This window comes from Rissa tridactyla, chromosome 2 (assembly GCF_028500815.1).
Source record: "Rissa tridactyla isolate bRisTri1 chromosome 2, bRisTri1.patW.cur.20221130, whole genome shotgun sequence".
Taxonomy (NCBI): domain Eukaryota; kingdom Metazoa; phylum Chordata; class Aves; order Charadriiformes; family Laridae; genus Rissa; species Rissa tridactyla.
Window position 1 is genome coordinate 137,933,989 of NC_071467.1, and position 18,156 is coordinate 137,952,144.

Here is an 18,156-nt window from a genome sequence, read left to right on the forward strand (position 1 = left end):
AAAATGTTAATCTGCAGGGGAGCTTCTCACCTGGGTCTGCTTCATGTAAATTAGATGCACTAATACGAGTCTGAACATATTTATGACAGAGTGGATATCTGCCCACGGAGTAATGTTTAATACCCAAGAAAGATGAAGGAATAAATATTGTCTTTAGAAAAACAATTTATCTAGAAAGAAAGAGTGTTCTTTAATGGACAGTGTTTATGGCCTGTCAAAGAACTAGATGGAGAGGCAGTACCTAAAATGGGTATTAAAATTGTGAAGAAGGTTATTAAAAGTTATTGGGTTAATCAGTGGACCATTTTTTAGCCCTTGGCTAGGTATAGTTTTAATTGCTAAAAATGGTGGCCATATCTTCCTGAGAACATAGTGAAGATAATGCAATTAGTTTTGCTGATGCATGAACGTGCCAAGGTCAGACTCAAGACAGAGGGTTTAGGTTTGGCCTCTGTGAATTTCCACGTGATAGAACTAGTCTGAACTGTGTTCTTACCTCGGGGAAATCAGTGCGTGTTATTTGCAGAGGAGAGTATCTCAAAAGAACCCAAAACCATAACCTAGGCTTGTATTGGAAGGTACTGGTTTGATTTGTGTTTTTCCAAAATATTTGTCTAATTTTAGAAATCCTAGAGTAGGTACAGTTAAAATAGTTGTTGTATGGATTTTCAATTTTTAGATATTTGGTTTTGCTCATTGAATCACTATAATTATATCTGAAGAAAAAAGGGTTTCCTCATGTAAACTACACCAATAATAATAGGATTTGATGGAATAATTGTATTAGACAACGTACAGCTGGTCAGTGCCCCACTAAGCACAACTTAATGCAGTACTGAGCCTATTACAAACAGTGCTGGCATCCCTGCTCCAAAGGGCAGTCAAGGATCAGGGAGGTTGTTTGCTCTGGAAAAACAACCCCCCCCCCCCCCCTTTCAAAGTGTTTTACCACAGACTTGTGGCAAAAACAGTTCACTTGGGAACTTTGGATATGTTCACAGACTTGAAACGGACCATATGGATCCTCAACGTTCAGCTTCCTACAGTAATTATGGGGTAGAAATTCAGTTTAGAACTTTCAGACACAAAAGCTTTTGTCAGAAATCATATGTTAGAATTACATTACAATAACCTAAAAAAAAAAAGAAAGTTTCCTCAAGTATTCTTCCACCTTCCTCTAGGAGGAAACAATTACTCAATTACTCATAGCCAGTTTTCTGTTTTATTTTGAAACTCTGCATTCAAACCCCATTTTTCTCCAACGGTTGAACTTGATTATGCCTTAATAGTTTGGTTAGTAAAATTTACATTTTTTTTCGATTCACATACCAATAAACCAAGTATTGTCACTACAATTGAAGTGCTGTGCTTAAATTATGGAGTGGAGTGTAATACAAACCATGATATTCCCTCATATGTGTACAGAATGATATATTGTGTTCAGATGCAATGTTATTGTGGCAATTGGTGACCCAAATTACTTTTACTGTCATTATGGTATACTGCCTATACTGTGGGCTGTCAGGTGCCAAGAAGCGTAAATATGATTCTATTGTGTAAACAAACAGCTAGAAGTTTCCAATCTTGTTACTGTGTAATAAGTTTTATGTGGTTTTAGGCAAGGAAATAAAATAAGATTTACTGAGGCTCAGGTTAGAATAACAGATAAGCAACCATGTTAAAAAAGTTGGTCCATGAGGAACAACAATAGAGTATCATTAAAGACTATATTAATGAGACAGCCCTATGTTTTGTAAATTGTCATGTTCCAACTTCTTCCTTATGAGCCACCTGAAGTTTTCTTAAGAAAGTTGTTTGTTTTTTTTTTTTAAATTTAATAGTAAGAAGCTTTTATTCAGGGTATGGCTATCCTGTTATAAAACATTGTACCCCTCTTGGCTGATACTCCATCCCTAGCAAACATACTTTGTCCTTCAATCCTTTTTCAAGACTAAAAATTGCTGAAGAACACCAGGCAGCCATACTGTTGTGGGTGGTTAAGTGGTATCCAGAACTCAAATATGTTTCTAAATTTTTATGTCTGCCCCTTTTTCTAAAATATATGCTGCCGATAAAACTTTATAGCTTACACAATATTCAGCTACTTAAAATGGCATTGCAAGTTTTTTTTATGTCTGAGTTATAGGCTATATCTGTAGGAAAAATGATAATGTGAAAAGTGGTATAACAGGTGTGGATAACATGGTGCAACCTTTATAATAGTAACAGTTGTCTGTAAGTTTTATTTTTTTTTCCTGGTAAGTCCTGATAAATAGAAGTTTAAACAGAATCTCAAAAAAAGCAGAGATGTCAAACGTATTAATCCAAGATATAACTGTTTGCAAATATTAGGTTGTTTTATAGCTAGTCTGGGCTTTCGATGTGATTTTGTGGTAGAATATTGTAGACTTCCTCAATTGAATACAGACATTCCTGAAAAAACTGCTGAATTAAACTCCATCCCTTTTTGCTTCCAGCAATTACTTGTCGCAGACAAGACGGAGGACAGGCTGACATCAGCGAGTGCCTTAAGTACTCTGGCCCATTACCATCCTTAACACAGACATGCCAGATTCCCTGCCAAGATGATTGCCAGTTTACGAACTGGTCAAAGTTTTCTTCCTGTAATGGGGACTGTGGAGGAGTCAGGACAAGGAAACGCACTCTTGTCGGTAAGAGTAACAAGAAAAAGAATATATATTGTATTAATTATTGCTACTGTCTTGATTAAAACCTGCGTTGCTCTGTTCCCCTACGAAAAGCAAGCAATGTTTGTCCTCTTGGCAGAAAGCTGACCCAATGTTACTGTCATGCTCTGTACACTGTTGGTGGGAAAAAACAGAAAAAATCCCTCAGGAGAACAAACTCCTGACAGATGTGTCAGACTCTTGATCATGGGGAAGTGGCTAGAGAGAAGAACAGAGAGGAGGACAGAGGCGGTGAGGGTTTCTTCTAAATGGAGCGCACATAGTAAACCGCAAACCAGACCATTTCTTTTTCTGACCGGCAAGTCAGCGTTGGCTGTAGTTCCAGGGAGGTGAAAACCTGCGGTTCTATTGAGCTCTGTGTTATCTTTTCACCAAAAGGGGCAGAATTATTTGCTATTCGAAAGGTTTTCATACCATATGTATTCCCAGTCCTGATTCTGCAGCCTGCTTCTGTGCATAAAGAGGTCAGGGAGGTTTATCATTCGTACAGAATTATGTCCTTGAGATTATCTATTTGTGCTAAGCATTTAACAAATATAAGAGACCGGCCTTTGTGGTTACACTTTCTCAAGACATTTCTCTGAGTTACAGCTTAAAATACAAAAATATTTTTTCAAGAGCTTTTCTTATTTTTTTTCCCTTAAAATTTATTTGACTGATCATTTGCTCTGGCAAAGGAAGACTCTCTCTTCACATCACTCTCAAATCACTTTCAGTCCCAAACAAGGTTAAACAAGTTCAATTTTACTTAGACAAGAAACTAGATTTGGAAAACTGATAATGAAAAGCAGAGTGGCCGCAGACACTGTCAATGATTTGCATTTTCTTGGTTTATGTGCACTTTCTCAGCTAAGACTTTAGGGAGCAGGTCTGCAATTTGTTTTGATTCCTCTTCAAGCATGATTCTGTGCACAAGCTGTACCTTGCTGGCGTTGGCTAACCAGACTGAATTCTTACCAGATTGAATTGGGTCTGTTTTCTTTCATTGTCTTTTTTTTCGCACTGAACTGTAATTGAGAAAAAAAATCTTGTTGAAATTTCCCTGGAGCTTCCAATAGAAAACCTTTTAATAGAAAACCTAGTGAAAGTGGATTTTTTTTATTTTTTTTTAAATCGGTGACAGACCAATCAACAATCATCTCTCTTTAACAGGTTCAGATGTTAACCCGCTCACATGCCTCTTAGATGGTGTTTTGGTGCATTAGAATTACTACGGCAGCTGAGTGTTTTTCAGCCTTAAGCTTTGGTTTACCTCTTTTGAACTTCTTAGCTGCAGTCTTGAATGTCAGATTTATGATTAAGCCAGTCCTTTCCCTGGCTGAATGTTTGCTCTCCAAGTTCTTTGTGCTCTCCGCTCTTCCATTGCCTTCATCCAGCAGCTCATATCACTGCATGAGGCAATAGAATCATAGAATCTTCATGGTTGGAAAGGCCCTTTGAGATCATCGAGTCCAACCATACACACACCAAAAAAAAAAAAAAAAACCACAAAAAATCACAAACAAACAACCTACAATCTCTGTCACTAGACCATGCCCTGAAGTGCCAAATCTAGACGTTTCTTAAACACCTCTAGGGATGGTGACTCAATCACCTCCCTGGGCAGGCTGTTCCAGTGCCTGACCACTCTTTCAGTAAAGTAATTCCTCCTAATATCTAATCTAAACCTCCCCTGCCACAACTTCAGACCATTTCCTCTGGTCCTGTCATTATTCACCTGGGAGAAGAGGCCAACACCCCCTCTCTCCAGCCTCCTTTCAGGTAGCTGTAGAGGGCAATGAGGTCTCCCCTCAGCCTCCTCTTCTCCAAGCTAAACATGCCCAGCTCCCTCAGCCTCTCCTCATATGACCTGGTCTCCAGACCCCTCACCAGCCTGGTAGCTCTCCTCTGGACACGCTCCAGCACTTCCATGTCCCTCTTGTACAGAGGGGCCCAGAACTGAACACAGCACTCGAGGTGAGGCCTCACCAGTGCCGAGCACAGAGGCACGATCACTTCCCTGCTCCTGCTGGCCACGCTATTCCTGATACAAGCCAGAATGCTGTCGGCCTTCTTGGCCACCTGGGCACACTGCTGGCTCAATATGTTACTTAATTTTCTTCTGTCTTGTGACACTCGATTAATTTGTGTCCCTTGAAAACTCTTGAGGTTTTAGTTAACAGAATAAAAAGTTTTTCCAGGGATGTCCCACCCTTTGCCACAAACTTTTCCATGTGACATGTGATGGCCACCCTTCCACTTTCTTCTTCAACTTTTTTTTAATCTGTTTTTTTTTCTTTATTCTGCATGAAATGAAAAGAAAAAAAACCATGCTCTGTTTCTAAATTATAACTGAAACCTCAAGAGTGAGACTCGGCCTCTGTCAGAGCGCTATTTGCCAATTAATCTGCATTGTCTGTGGTGGAGGCAGGCTAGCTAAGGGGGGTGCCCATTAGCAGCCTCAGAAAGAATGTGATAGGATCCAAACCCTATCCCCTAATCCTTCACCCTGTAAATCAGAAAACCTGTGGACAGTGAATAATTCATGATCTTCAAGAAGGCTCACTGTGACTGTCTTATAACTCCAGTGAACTTTATGCCAGGTTTGCTTCCACAAGAGAAAAAAACCCCTGACTAACAATTTTTTTATTCATTTTAAAAACAAAGTAAGAAAGAACAGATTCTATTAACACTGAGATACTTCCCTGCCTGAGTTATCTCTTCAAACTTGCAAAAACAGTGATATCTGCAGTAGTGTATTCTCTGTGGCAATGCGCTACCCAGGCTGACACATAAAGCTCCCTTGCAGTAAATTCATAACTATTTATGGTGAAAATGAGGAAGAAGCATTTTTAGTATGAAGTTGTGCTGTCAAAAGAAAGATTTTTGCAAAGACTACTGCCTTAATATATATGATCTGTCCATTAGGGAAAGGAAAACTGAGCAAACTTTACCAAAGAGAAGATTTAAAATAGATTTAATAGGAAGTAGAAGGTGAGCGCAAGGCTATGCTCCAGTTGGGGAAGGAAAACGAGGAGAGATTTGAAAAGAGACAAATTCACGGAAGGAACTTATTCTATTAGAGGGGAAGAATGGTAATTATTTACAAATGTATGATAACAGGTGATGAAATTAAAGGATTCTGACATTTTGAAAGAAGGTACTACTGTAGCAAAGATCCATGTTACTTCTTTCTGCAATTTCCTTCAACTTGAGAGAGTTTTATCGAGAGATGATTTTTTTTTATTGGACTGTACACTGCTGAAGTAACAGAGGAAAAAGTGTGTATTTGTTTAATTACTAACTTTTTCAAATTGTACTCCCCAGGCACCTTTATCCAAAGTAAATACAAATATATGGCTTTATTTTAAAAGATGTTGTCTTTGTGCAAATTGTAGGCATCCATTAATTTAGAAATTCAAGTCATTGACCTAAATGAATAAAGACTAACGTAATTAGTTTTAGGCATATGTATTTGAGTGCAAGCACTTGTTACAGAAGTCTAAATTAATTTTTTGGGAGATGTAAACTGATACGAACTTTCTAAAGTAATTATTTCTTCTTTCTAGGAAAAAGTAAGAAAAGAGAGAAATGCAAAAATTCTCAGTTATATCCTCTGATTGAGAATCAGTTTTGTCCATGTGACAAGTACAGTGCTCAGCCTGTGGGAAATTGGTCAGACTGTATTTTACCGGAGGGAAAGCTGGAAGTATTGCTGGGAATGAAAGTACAAGGAGACATTAAGGAATGTGGACAAGGCTATCGTTACCAGGCCATGGCGTGCTACGACCAAAACAATAGACTTGTGGAAACATCACGATGCAACAGTCACGGTATTTATAGACCTCTTTTCTTTCATCTGTTTACTTATCTGCTTTATTTCATTTAACAGAATAACTGTACAGGTAGAATTAGCAGATTAATATTTATTGGTTAGGCTGTGTTTTGTCCCAAGATACCTTTAAACCCAGCACATGTTTTTGCTGACTTGGAAAATAGTAAACTTAATTTTTATGATTACTACGGTGCAAAGTTTAAAAGTAAAATCATGGCAAATTGCTAACTAGGTATTTTAACAGATAAAAGTAAAATGTTGGTGTTTTTCCTGATAACTGCACCTGCAAATTTGAGAATAAAGCCATTTAGGAGGGTCAGATGCTCAAAAAAGAAACAGGGACAGCACAGGACTATTTTGGAAAGGCTGAAATCATTTCCACAGGTTCTTCAGATAGCTTTAATCTTCTTAAATAGCCTTATCTCTACCATTTGCTTTTTAGCACCTTAATAGGCATGCATTGACCTGACATCTACAGCACACAACACTTTGTGTAATTCTGTCATGTGTAAAACTAGAATGTTTAAAGACTTTATATTCTTTGTGTTTGCATTGCTCCTGGGGGGAATAGGAGCAACGTGAATATATCAATACGGTCCTTGCCTTCCTAAAGTGGATACATCTATTGTGTTAGGATCAAAACTGGCACTTTCTGATTTTCAGTGAGACAAAATTGTGTTAGTTTACGTCACTGGAATTTTTGTGTTCATTTGTTTTCCTGTTTGCAGTGCAAAATTGTATCATCTGAGATATTGGTATGAAAAGCTGGATGTTAGTCTCAGTGCCATTAGAAGGTCAATCTAAGTTTAATTTGTGTATGTATTCTACTTTATAATGTTAAATTAAGATAACAGAAGTTTTATTTATTACTTAGATAAAGTTAAAATAGCTAATCAAAGACATTGAATGACTTAAGGGTATTTTAATTAGCACTATTAATTCGTCTTTAGAGCTACGATAACTAAGAAACTGAATGTATCAAGCCGAGCTGTGGCATATCTTTGTGATTCAATGACAAAGTGAGCACTCAGCTTAATACCTCAAAGCAAAGTTGGAAGATAATTTTGTGAAGAATTTTCTCTCATGTTTATTTTTATTCAGAATCATCTTTTGCTGTAGGTAACTCATACTGAAAGATAAGTTTGTATAAATACATCAGAATGTCAAAGTCTAAATCCCAAATTCTTATGGGACAGGAAATCTCTCATTCTACTCTGAGAATGTTCTTTAACTCTGTTCTCAGCTGTTTGCTCTGCGTTGAGGCGCAGAAAGATTTTGTTTCGTTCTTTTGTGTAGTTTAACAAGGATGTGCCACACTTGCTTAGACTGACCAGGACCATTTACCAAAAGATGCAGCTACCTCTAACGACCAGCAGTCGATCTGCCTGGCTTCAGATTTGTCCTGAGGGAACTGGAAAGCTCCTCAGAAATCTGGTAGCGAACACTGAAAAAAAGAGTCATGGAACAATCTGAATTATTCAGAACACATTGTTATAAAATACAGAACTGAAACTTTTTCCTATTTCATTGTTGATTTTTTTAAAACTTTAACTATACGTGACACTATGCTAGGAATTAGTATTCTTTCAGCATTACGTCCGGAGTGACCTTTCAAAAGTGGAAAATAATAAAAGAACTTAAGTGCAGGGGAAACTAGAGAGTCTGATGGCCTACTGCCAGTCAGTTTTTGTTGACTTGAAGAATGGCGACTGTCAGGTTTTGTGTCAACAGCCACGAGGGAGGGGAGAAGCTGCCTGTGCAAAAGCAAATTATAGGAGTTGTATGTGGTAGGTAATGTGCTGCTTGCAGTAGCTTGCAAAAAGAGGTGGGAACTCTTTCTTTGTGTAGAACAAGCATGGATGTAGCTGCTTTCGAGCCCTGGCAGTGCACGTTGAGGTGTAGCTCCATTGTAAGAATCAGAGACGTATAAAAGAGGAATTAAAAATGGGGGGAAAAGGATATTCTCAACCATCTTTGTTTACCCTGTAGCCCTTCATGATAGCAATTTCAAATCTAATGGATTTTATCAGTGAATGTCACGTACACTCAGAGTGACCACAACGAATAATAATCCAGTGGAAAAGCTACTAACACTGTATTGTTATTATGCCTACTATGCCCAGGATGACTGTTTACATGCTATTAACACTAGCAGGCAACCTTCCCAAAACACAACATAGCTTTGCTTTGTTTTGTTTGTTCTTTCTACAGTTCTGTCCCACTTTTCTCACTGGAGATGAGTCTCTTTTAGCTTCCTTTGTAAACTGTAAATGTTTGTGAGTCATTACTGTATTTACTATAGGGTGGGAAGCCTGAATCCTTTGGGGTTTTGGAGTTTTGTTTTGAATTCTTTCTCTCTAGATCTGTTTATTAAGGTGTCTGGCTCTCTGATTCTGTGTGTTTTCTCATCAGTTCCATTTGAGGGAGAGTGCCTTTATCTTGGTCCATGGTGCAGTGCATGGGCCGATGAAGCTTGGAAGTGCGGTTGAACTAACCCTGCATTCCTAGCACTTCCTAAAATTGTTTGACAGGAATTTCAGGTGTACAAGGAATGAGGTATCTAAACTGACTTTGGTGGTAAGGAATTAAACTGATGCTAAGGAATACGTCACTAAAATTATGGTTTCCTTTCCAGTAGCTCTTCTGGAACAAAAATCTATTACTGGTGAGTGTTGTACACACACATAGTACAGAATATTTCTAAGGCTTACCTAATTTATTGTCTGCCTTCAGCATTTCTCCAGGTTTAGCACAGTTTTGCAGATACAAGGGGGCTAGAATAGATGATGTAGATGTTTCAATCTAATTTCAGTATATATTTGCTGCCTTTTCTGAATATCTGCTTTGTATTCATGGATTACGTTCTGATGATTTGTTTTATTTTTCTCAACACGTATAAGCTGCTGTTTTGCCAGTTAAATCTTATTTTATATCTTACCAGTATTTATGATGTTTTTCTTGTTATTTTCATGCCCTTGGTGTATGACAGTTCTTCAGTTTGGCATCATCTCTGGATTTCAGTGTGCTGTTTGTTTTTGTCTTTAAGAACAAGCATAAAAGCTATATTATGCCAAATCAACAAGGGACTTCTGTGGTATCACAATAGGTACCCCACCTGCTAGCAAGTAGAAGTGCCTCATAGCTTCCCATCAATCTGCTTTTAGTTTTTCAAGCTAAACTTGACAGGACTCATAATTCAAGCCTGCTTGGGTTATTTTTTTAAATTCTAGCAGAGTTGCTTATTTCCCTACGGAAATGATAGCATTGGATTTTTCGCTAATTTTGTAACTGATCCAAAGAGGAAGAGTCATGTGTGTCTGCTATGTTATCTCCTTTATTCAAAAATCTGTTTTAGTTCCTGTGAGTCTGATATTTCTTTTCCAAGTAGTACAGTGTGTAATTGCAGGTTTTATGGGGTATGATTAGGTGAAGTAGCTTGGACTAGGAGAGAAATCAAGACCATTACTTAAGGGAAGATGTTTCCTGTGCGGTGTCGAAATTTTACTTGCACTTTTGTTGTCTTCTGACACTATGAAATCGTGAAGTGGGAAATGAGGATAGCTGTACTTCTTCACCTGTGACAACATCCTCTAAATCTGACAAGCAGGACAAACTACACCCACACTGATGTTATTAATATATCATGGGATATGCTGTGTGATATACTAAAACGCCACATGAAACTCAAATTGTGAGACTGTCAGAAGTTTTGTATAAATACTGCTGTGTAAATTTATGAGGCTATGAGCAGGTCAGTGTTGCAAGTCATGCTGTTTTGCGTGGGAGGAATGAGAAGACAGACCTGCTCCACAGTGCCAAAAAATTCATAAGCTGTTTGTTTTGCTAAATGCTGTGTGTTTATAATCACGATTCTGTTGACTTACTCAGGAAAGAAAAGGTAAACAGACGCAGAAGAATAAATACTTCAGAGCTCTTTTTACTACTTGATACATCTGTTTTTCAAAAGATTTGAGAATAGTTAACTAACAGTTTCCTAGGCACCATGGAGCTAAAGGAATGATGCAACACAAGGCAGGCACCTAAATTCATGGACCCATAAGAAGATGGGTCTATTAATCTGCAATAATCTTTGAAATTTTGGGTGCAGGGATAAAGTCCCCAGTATGAACAAGTTTCTCAGAAAGACAGGAGTGATCATAGGTCTGAAAAAAAGAAAACGCAAAATAAGTTTAAGTAAATCTGTTGTTACTGCTAGATGAGAACACTGGATAAGCAGAGGGCAGAGTCGTTTTGAGAGGGTCCTTAGCTTTTTGTAGCTTAACAGGTACTTCAAAAGATTTCTCAAACTTCAGCTGCGGAGGGACGCGCTGATTTTTTTATTAGTTTCTTTTTTATCTGGGTTTTTTTTTTTTTCAGTGTTAGATGTGCCTAATATTTTGGTTTTTCTTTTCAAAAGATTTTGTTTCAAATTTGAGCTAAATGTAGTGATGAAAGAGTTAGCTCCATTCAGCAGCCATTTGAAATATTCTGCCGCTGGTATGTTTCAGCTATTCCAGTTCTGCAGAGTGTGGGCAAGAGCTAACAGCTGACAGTTATCAGCAGATGCGGTAATGTCAGCTAGGAGTGGGAACTGAGCTGTTTTTACCTGATTTCCTTAATGGAAGTCACATAAATTGCCCCTTTTTTGGTTCCTGCTTTGTTTCAGTACTACATAGGAAATTATACTGGAGAAATACAAAAATGTATAGTTCGGTTGATAGTCAAGTGTGAGAGGTTTGTTTTTTTTTTTTTTCCCCCATCAGAAAAGCAGCAGTTGTTTTTCATAGCTTTACCCCTGTCATCACTAGTATACTTAGAGCTCTGTGGATAATGACATATGTCTGCCGCCAATCTGTTTCAGCGTATTTGTGAACAAAATCGAAAGAAAGTCTCTCTTTAAACTGTACCTTGGAATTTTCATCACAAAAAAATCAAAAGCAGGCCACTGTCACGCTTATGAAATACACTGTTTACTCTTCAATATTTAGTTTTCCTCCATTATATATCAGTTGTGAATCATGACCCACATAAGCTAAGCGGTGCTTGTGTTTGTGTGTGTGTAGTGAAGGCGAACACAGTAGCATGGCAGACAGATGCACCATTTTTATATAGGTTGTATTACCCTTCTTAATTCATGTCAGTTTACTGTTAAGACCTTAGGCACATTCAACCAGTCCAGGATAGTTTGTCTGCTGCCTTATTAGTGTGAGATTATTTCCCCCTTTAGCATTAATTAAATGAGATGCATTGATTTGTGCTGACTCCACAAAGCTCTCCATGGCTACAAGGCTTATGTGGGGGATTAGAGAGGAATATCTGCGTATCAGTGGATACTTTTACAACAGCTGCTAGGAGTAGCAATATGAATCAAGGAATTTTGTGTTTAATTCCTTATGTATTTGATAGTAAAAATCTCATATGTTTTAACAGAGTCTACAGAGTCCAAGATGTCAGTTAGAACTTGCTGCATCCACTTGTATTAAGATTTTTTAATTTTTTTTTCACTTTCAGTATTCTAACCTGAAGCAATGCAAATTTACCAACAAAAAATAGCAAAGTGTTAAAATTTAATTGAGACTTTCTGCCACATGTTTATTCTAAAATAAATATATTTCATAAGAGATTCTAATCTAGCATGGTAGTGTGTTTAGGTTCTCAAATTGTTATTAGGCTACTTTGCTGTTTCGTAGCTTGTATCTTTTCTAATACTTTTTTTTAATATATACAAGGTGTCATATGTGTCCTCTTGTGTGTTCTCAAGGAATGTGCTACCTATCACCCTGAACCAGAAATACTAGCTTAGTTCTCTGCATTATGGTGCCACCGTGTCTGCCCTGTCAACAGGACATCAGTCATGGAGCAGTCATCCATCAACCCAAAGACCTGTAGTCAGTTCATCCGAGACAGAACTGCTGATGCAGAAGACAGTTAAGCATTAACAATTGCTCTCAGATTTTGAGGCTTTGAAGGGTAGTCCTGAAAAAAAAAAAAAAGAAAAAAATCTCATGGAGTTTAATCTATGTTTCCAAGGCTAAGCAGAAATACTAATAGTCTCAAGAAATACATACATTCTGTTACAAGTGAAATGCAAGTAACTGTATTTTTCTTTGCTCTGGAAGATGAGATCCAAAAACTTTGTATTTCCTTGAAAAAAAAATAATTAAAAAATCTGTGTTATAGAACATAAACTGTTCTGACATTGCGATTTTTTTCTTGGAAACTTAGCATGACATTTTAGTCATGAAAGCAGGAGCATAACTGTCAGTCCTAAGGACAGAAGAACTCATGTAAACACTTTCTAAGACGTTCATTATGTCTGCACCCTTCAACTTAAGTAGTCAGTCTGTTCTTACACATTGCTGGTGCAGTTTGTGGGGAAAAATCTTATATCCTTAACCTGCTTTGTCATTAGACAAAGTGTGAAGTCCATTAAAGTCCTCCATTATAAATTATCCATCACATCTGTTAATGACTTTGTTCTAGGAGTCCAGATTTTATAGCCAATTAGCAATGGGACAGTAAACCTTTCCCTTTTAATAATGAGTTCAGTCCCTACTCCTAGTGGTTCAGAGCCATTTGTTAAATTGTGGTTCAGTAATAAATCTTTAATGATAGAATAACCATGTTCTTGCTCATAGCAGACAACTGCCCATTTCACAGCCTTGTGAAGTTCAGCTGATAGGTGCTGAAATAATTGAAGAACTACTCCACTGGGAAAAGGAATAGGCCTTAAAAGATGGGCGTCTCTTTCCAGTACCCTTCTGGACCATGCAGGGCCAATGCTGTGTACCACAGTATCCCAAGATCTCACCTCTCCAACCCTTAGATGTTTTAGGGAGGAGAGCTGCAGGAAGCATGCAGTGAAAGACTTTAGTCAGGAGGATGAAGAGCAGACAAAACAAGAACTGCTGATGTCCAGAGAACGTCTTTTCAGCCTTTACAGTGTTGGTCTTCTATTTCACTGTCCCTCCCCAACCGTCACACTCCTTTCCTCAGCTCTTCTTCATAGTCATTTCTCTGCTCTCGTTCTTTCCTTCTCTCTGCATCTATCGTATTTCTACCTTGGTAATTTCTTTCTTGTTCTGTAAACCTCAAGGCTCTAGCATTCCATTTGCTGCAATTATATTCCATAACTTGTCTGTGTGATATAATTGTGTGATATTCCGCCATACAGACACCCACCTCCACACCACCTAACACCTCCAGTTAGAGGACTGTTTCTTTAATAAGATTTTACACTGTCTAACACAAGGGGCACCCTTGCAAGGATGATTAGATCAGAGTGGAAACAAGACTGAAAAGTGAAAAATGGCTCATTCATGTCCTTTATATGTCAGAAACTATGTATCTGCATCACCAGTCCCATTTGCACGTCGTATGTCTGGTTTCTGTGCTTCTTTGTTTTCTAAGTAATTTTTCTATATCACAATTCGCTCTCTTCTCACTTGCTAAAATTTTTACAGCATGAACAAAGTTTACCAATACAAGCACCTGAAATTTAACAAAAATAACAAAAAAAAAAAAGGAAAAAAAAAAGAAAAAAAAAGATTATAAGCTTTTCAAAGTTCCTGAAAACCTACTTTCTTGGATTTGAGGGGAGGGGCGATTCCTATGAACTTCTGGAGATTATCATCCTTAATCACTCTAAAAGCTACGTTGACATCATACACACAGAAAGGCATCTGAGGTGATGACATGCTTCAGAGAAGCTTTTTCTGAAAAGTACCATTAGAGGAGTAGTAAGTGGAGTGGAACAAGTCATTTGAACAAGTAATTTATATTTTTTTTCAATTCAGTCTTCTTTCTTGGCTACAGAAATATTTGCAAGCATCTTGAAGTCTGCTTCTGCCTGGGTTCTAAGGGAGTCCAGTGGCACAGCTAAATGTTCAATAGTCTGTCGAGAGAAGTAGTGAGGTGCCTGAGAGGAAAAGCAGATGCCAAGGGATGAAGATGCCAAAAACTTTTTAATGTCAGATATAACAGGGTCATTCTCATTCTACACACAAATTACCTATAGAATTAAAATCAGAGACTGCAGTCTTTTTAATGCTTCCCTTTTTATTTGTGGGCACATTCTTCATTATATTTCGCTGTCTGGTTAAGATATATCAGAGTAGGCTCTTTGAGGGCATCACATTCTGATGGTGCTACACCAAGATATTACTTTTGGCAGGCTGTTTATTTCTTTTCTCCTCTTTCTTTGTTTTCTATCCCTACACAGTATGTCTTTACAATTCTCTTGACTCTATGTTCTGAGCCATTTTTTTTTCTTCCCTCCCCCTGTCCTTTCTTACCCTTTCTATTCTCCTCAGCATCTCTTTTGTCTTGTGTCTCCTCTGTTGTTCTGACTTTTGACTCTTCGCCATGAAAAGTGACTTCACTTATTTGTTTTCTTTTCCTTCTGTTTGGAGAAGGCTTGGAAGCTGTGAAACTCCTTTCTGGATCCCTTTGTTCTGTTCATGTCCTTGACCTATTTTTTATCCAGTGTTCTTAGTGTTAACAGTGCTTGGGAGTTTTTTATGTTTTTTGCATAATAATAACTGTTTTTCTCTCTGCTCTCCCAAAATGGTCCACATTTCCAGTGGCCCCAAACCTTCCTACCTTGTAGAGCTTCTTTTCATGCCTTCAGCGATTGACTCCATTCTTGTTCTCTTCTTCATGTGTTTTCTTCCATTCTTCTTCCACTGGTTACTTTTCACATGTGGAGTTTGGGTCTTGATGCCAGCTTTTCTGAGGAAATAGGAAGGAGGGAGAGGAGGGGATCATAGGCCAGATAACCCAGGGGTGGCATAGGAAAGAGCTATATGGTGAGCAGAAGCTTGTAGGATTAAGGACCCAGTATAAAATGGCAGTTCAGTATTTTTTTCATTATAAAGTAGGTGGGAAATGTCAGCTGGTCCACTGCATCCTTTCCAAATATGTTAACAAACAAGTTTGTAATTTTCCACGTTATAACTCTTACTAAGACACTATACCTGTAATATGATGCTGTTCTGGCTTTATTGCATTCTATGCTAAAGGAGTTTTAGTGACTAACTTTAATGTAGATATTTCGTAGACAGTGTGAGAAAAAATGTTGCTGTAGTGGTATGGTTTCATTTGATATTTTATGGAATCACTTGAACTACAGATGAGTGTAATTAAAATGTCACCTGCTTATATAATAATCTATTTCATGCCATGTCCGTTTGCAAGATTCTGAAAAGCTTCTTAACTTTTTGGCTAACATTTTCATTATCTCAAAAAAAATATGTCTCCATTGTTCTCGATTGGATGGGCTGAAGGGAAATAAATCAAAATAGTTCCTAATTTGTCAATCATTTTAGTTTAGTATGTTCCATACAGGTTCCTTTTGGTTGGCTATGAAGTATTCCCGTGCTATAGTTATCCAAGTCCCAAAATATCGTGACATTCTGGAGATCTTTTTCTATGACTGGGCCAAAGGGAAGATCCCTTTGAGATTAATTAAGACAAATTTAAAATAGCTCAGAGGTTTATGGCAGTCCTTAAAATAAAGTCTTCCTGAAGCAGCCTGTACCATTTAAAGTTACCAACTTAAGAATGTACAATATATTTAAAGCAACTTAAATTGGTTTCTTCCAGACATTAATCACAGTGGCAGAAATTCAACAGAAGCTAAATGGCATAATTTTATTATAGTAGAAAGGTTTCTACAGAAAAATATTACTTAGAAGTTATTTTGAAAGTAAAGGCAGCATTTCAGAATCTAAAAAAAAAAATCATAAAGAGCAGTAAAATTTTCACTTACTTCTATCAGACAATAAATATCACTGAACACTTCTTTAATTTTATTGCTTGGAGGGAATTGTTTCTTTTAATGTTTTTGTTATTGTCCATTTTCATTCAGTAGTTTCTTGATTGTATGAGTATATGGTTTTCTATAGCACCTAAGAAGGCTTGTTAAAAACTCATTTCTGGTGAAGACAGAGTTTGATATTTATGCAATCAAAGTTCAGTGTAGGATGGGGCTCTGAGCTCGGGTGCATCTGATTTCTAAGGCTCCCTCAGAGATGTCAGGTAAGGTGAAATGTAATCAATTTAGCATTTACTACTGCAGGGCGATCTATGTCACCACCTCTGATACGCAGTGATATGATCTTCAAAAATATATTTTGTCTAACACAGTGTACCTTTCATACAATATTACTGAGCTGACCAATCAAATGGGGACAGATATTTAATAAACATGCTTATAATTCAAGATAATAACATTCTAGCCATTTTAAGGAACATACATTTGGTCAACAGAAGTTCCACGGTGCTCAAATTCAGGATGTGCTCTGTATATTTATTTAACTATTTAACACTTCCAGAGGAAAGCTATATAGGGTAAAAACATCACCTAAATTTGACCATAAAATATTCTGAATGTTACTGTATGTTTAGAAAAAACACCTTTCTGTTCTTTATATCTAAAACAAATTAGTGGAAGCAACTAGAAATAAGTATATAGAATTGAAATCTTTAAGTAATTTTATTCTTTACACAACTTGTGATTCTTTGGTATTGGTTGCTTTTAGAAGAGACAGAATAGCTTTACTTATGAGTATAGGTTAAAAACATAAAGCTGCTAGCATCAGCTCTAAAGAAAATGGCAGTGATTGTTTTTAAACTAAAAAAAATTTAAGATATGTGAGAAACATTTGAAACAATGCCTAGCAAACTGTGCCAAGCATTTGAGAATGATCTTACCCAAGTATGTGTTAATTTTGCAACTGTGTTCATCAAATATTTTAACTCACTTTTAAATACACCGAGGTTTCTTTAAAGTGAACAATTGCCAACAGTAATTGCGTTGCTGATCTGACACAGGAAAGGGGAGAGGAGAGTTCATATAGGTTTAGGGTATAGTTGTAGTAAAATTGCAGTAAAGGCCAGCTTTTTATTTGAGGTTTTATAGCTTCTGCCGTAAATATCGGCGTAAATGACACATACTGTAGAGCTAGGGCATATGTTGCTTTTGAAAGAAAGACATTTTCACTTATTCAGTGAATTGAGGCCTTATGTTACTCCCAGCAGACCGTGTCATACCCCTTTCCAACCTCTCAGGACCGATGACTTATCCAAACCAAACATCTGCTTTTCCATTCAGTGCAATTATTCAGTGTGCTACTGGGGGCAGATGGTTGTTAATCGACAGATCATTAACGTGGCAGGCCACTCTCTCTTTCTAGCCTTAGAAAGGTCACAAGGTGTTAAGTTCCCTTGCTCCAGGCTGGTAAGATGCATATCTTTTGATTCAGTTGGATTTTTGAGTATAACTGCAATTCAATTACTCGATATGATTATGGAGCAGCTTTTAATTAAACCCTTTTTCCTTAAAAAAACCCCATTGTTTTCACAGCGTAAGAATGATGCAACCAAGAGATGGGTTAGTGTCAATTACACTGTAGCTGTCAGAAAGTTTGAATGCTGAAATCTGGTGAGTGTGAATCCATAATCAGATAGCAGTGAGGATGCTCAGCTGCTCCTCTAACACGGTCTCCAGCTATATGTGTCAATTTTCTGCAGAATTTAATTTAGCCCTAATGATGAAGAAATCTCTCTATTCACACAGTCCTGTCAAGTCAAACTTTGGACAATCTAAATGAAGTAGACGAGGGCTTCAGGGAG

At 37.4% G+C, this 18,156-nt stretch overlaps 1 protein-coding gene across 1 annotated transcript in view; it reads left to right on the forward strand.

The window, feature by feature from the left end:
• Positions 1–18,156, forward strand: part of THSD7A (thrombospondin type 1 domain containing 7A) — a 294,355-nt gene that overhangs the window by 241,670 nt on the left and 34,529 nt on the right. The window contains exons 14-15 of the mRNA XM_054191500.1: positions 2,478–2,672; positions 6,257–6,520. Of these exons, the coding sequence (XP_054047475.1) occupies positions 2,478–2,672; positions 6,257–6,520 (459 nt within the window). The remainder of the gene's footprint in view (positions 1–2,477; positions 2,673–6,256; positions 6,521–18,156) is intronic.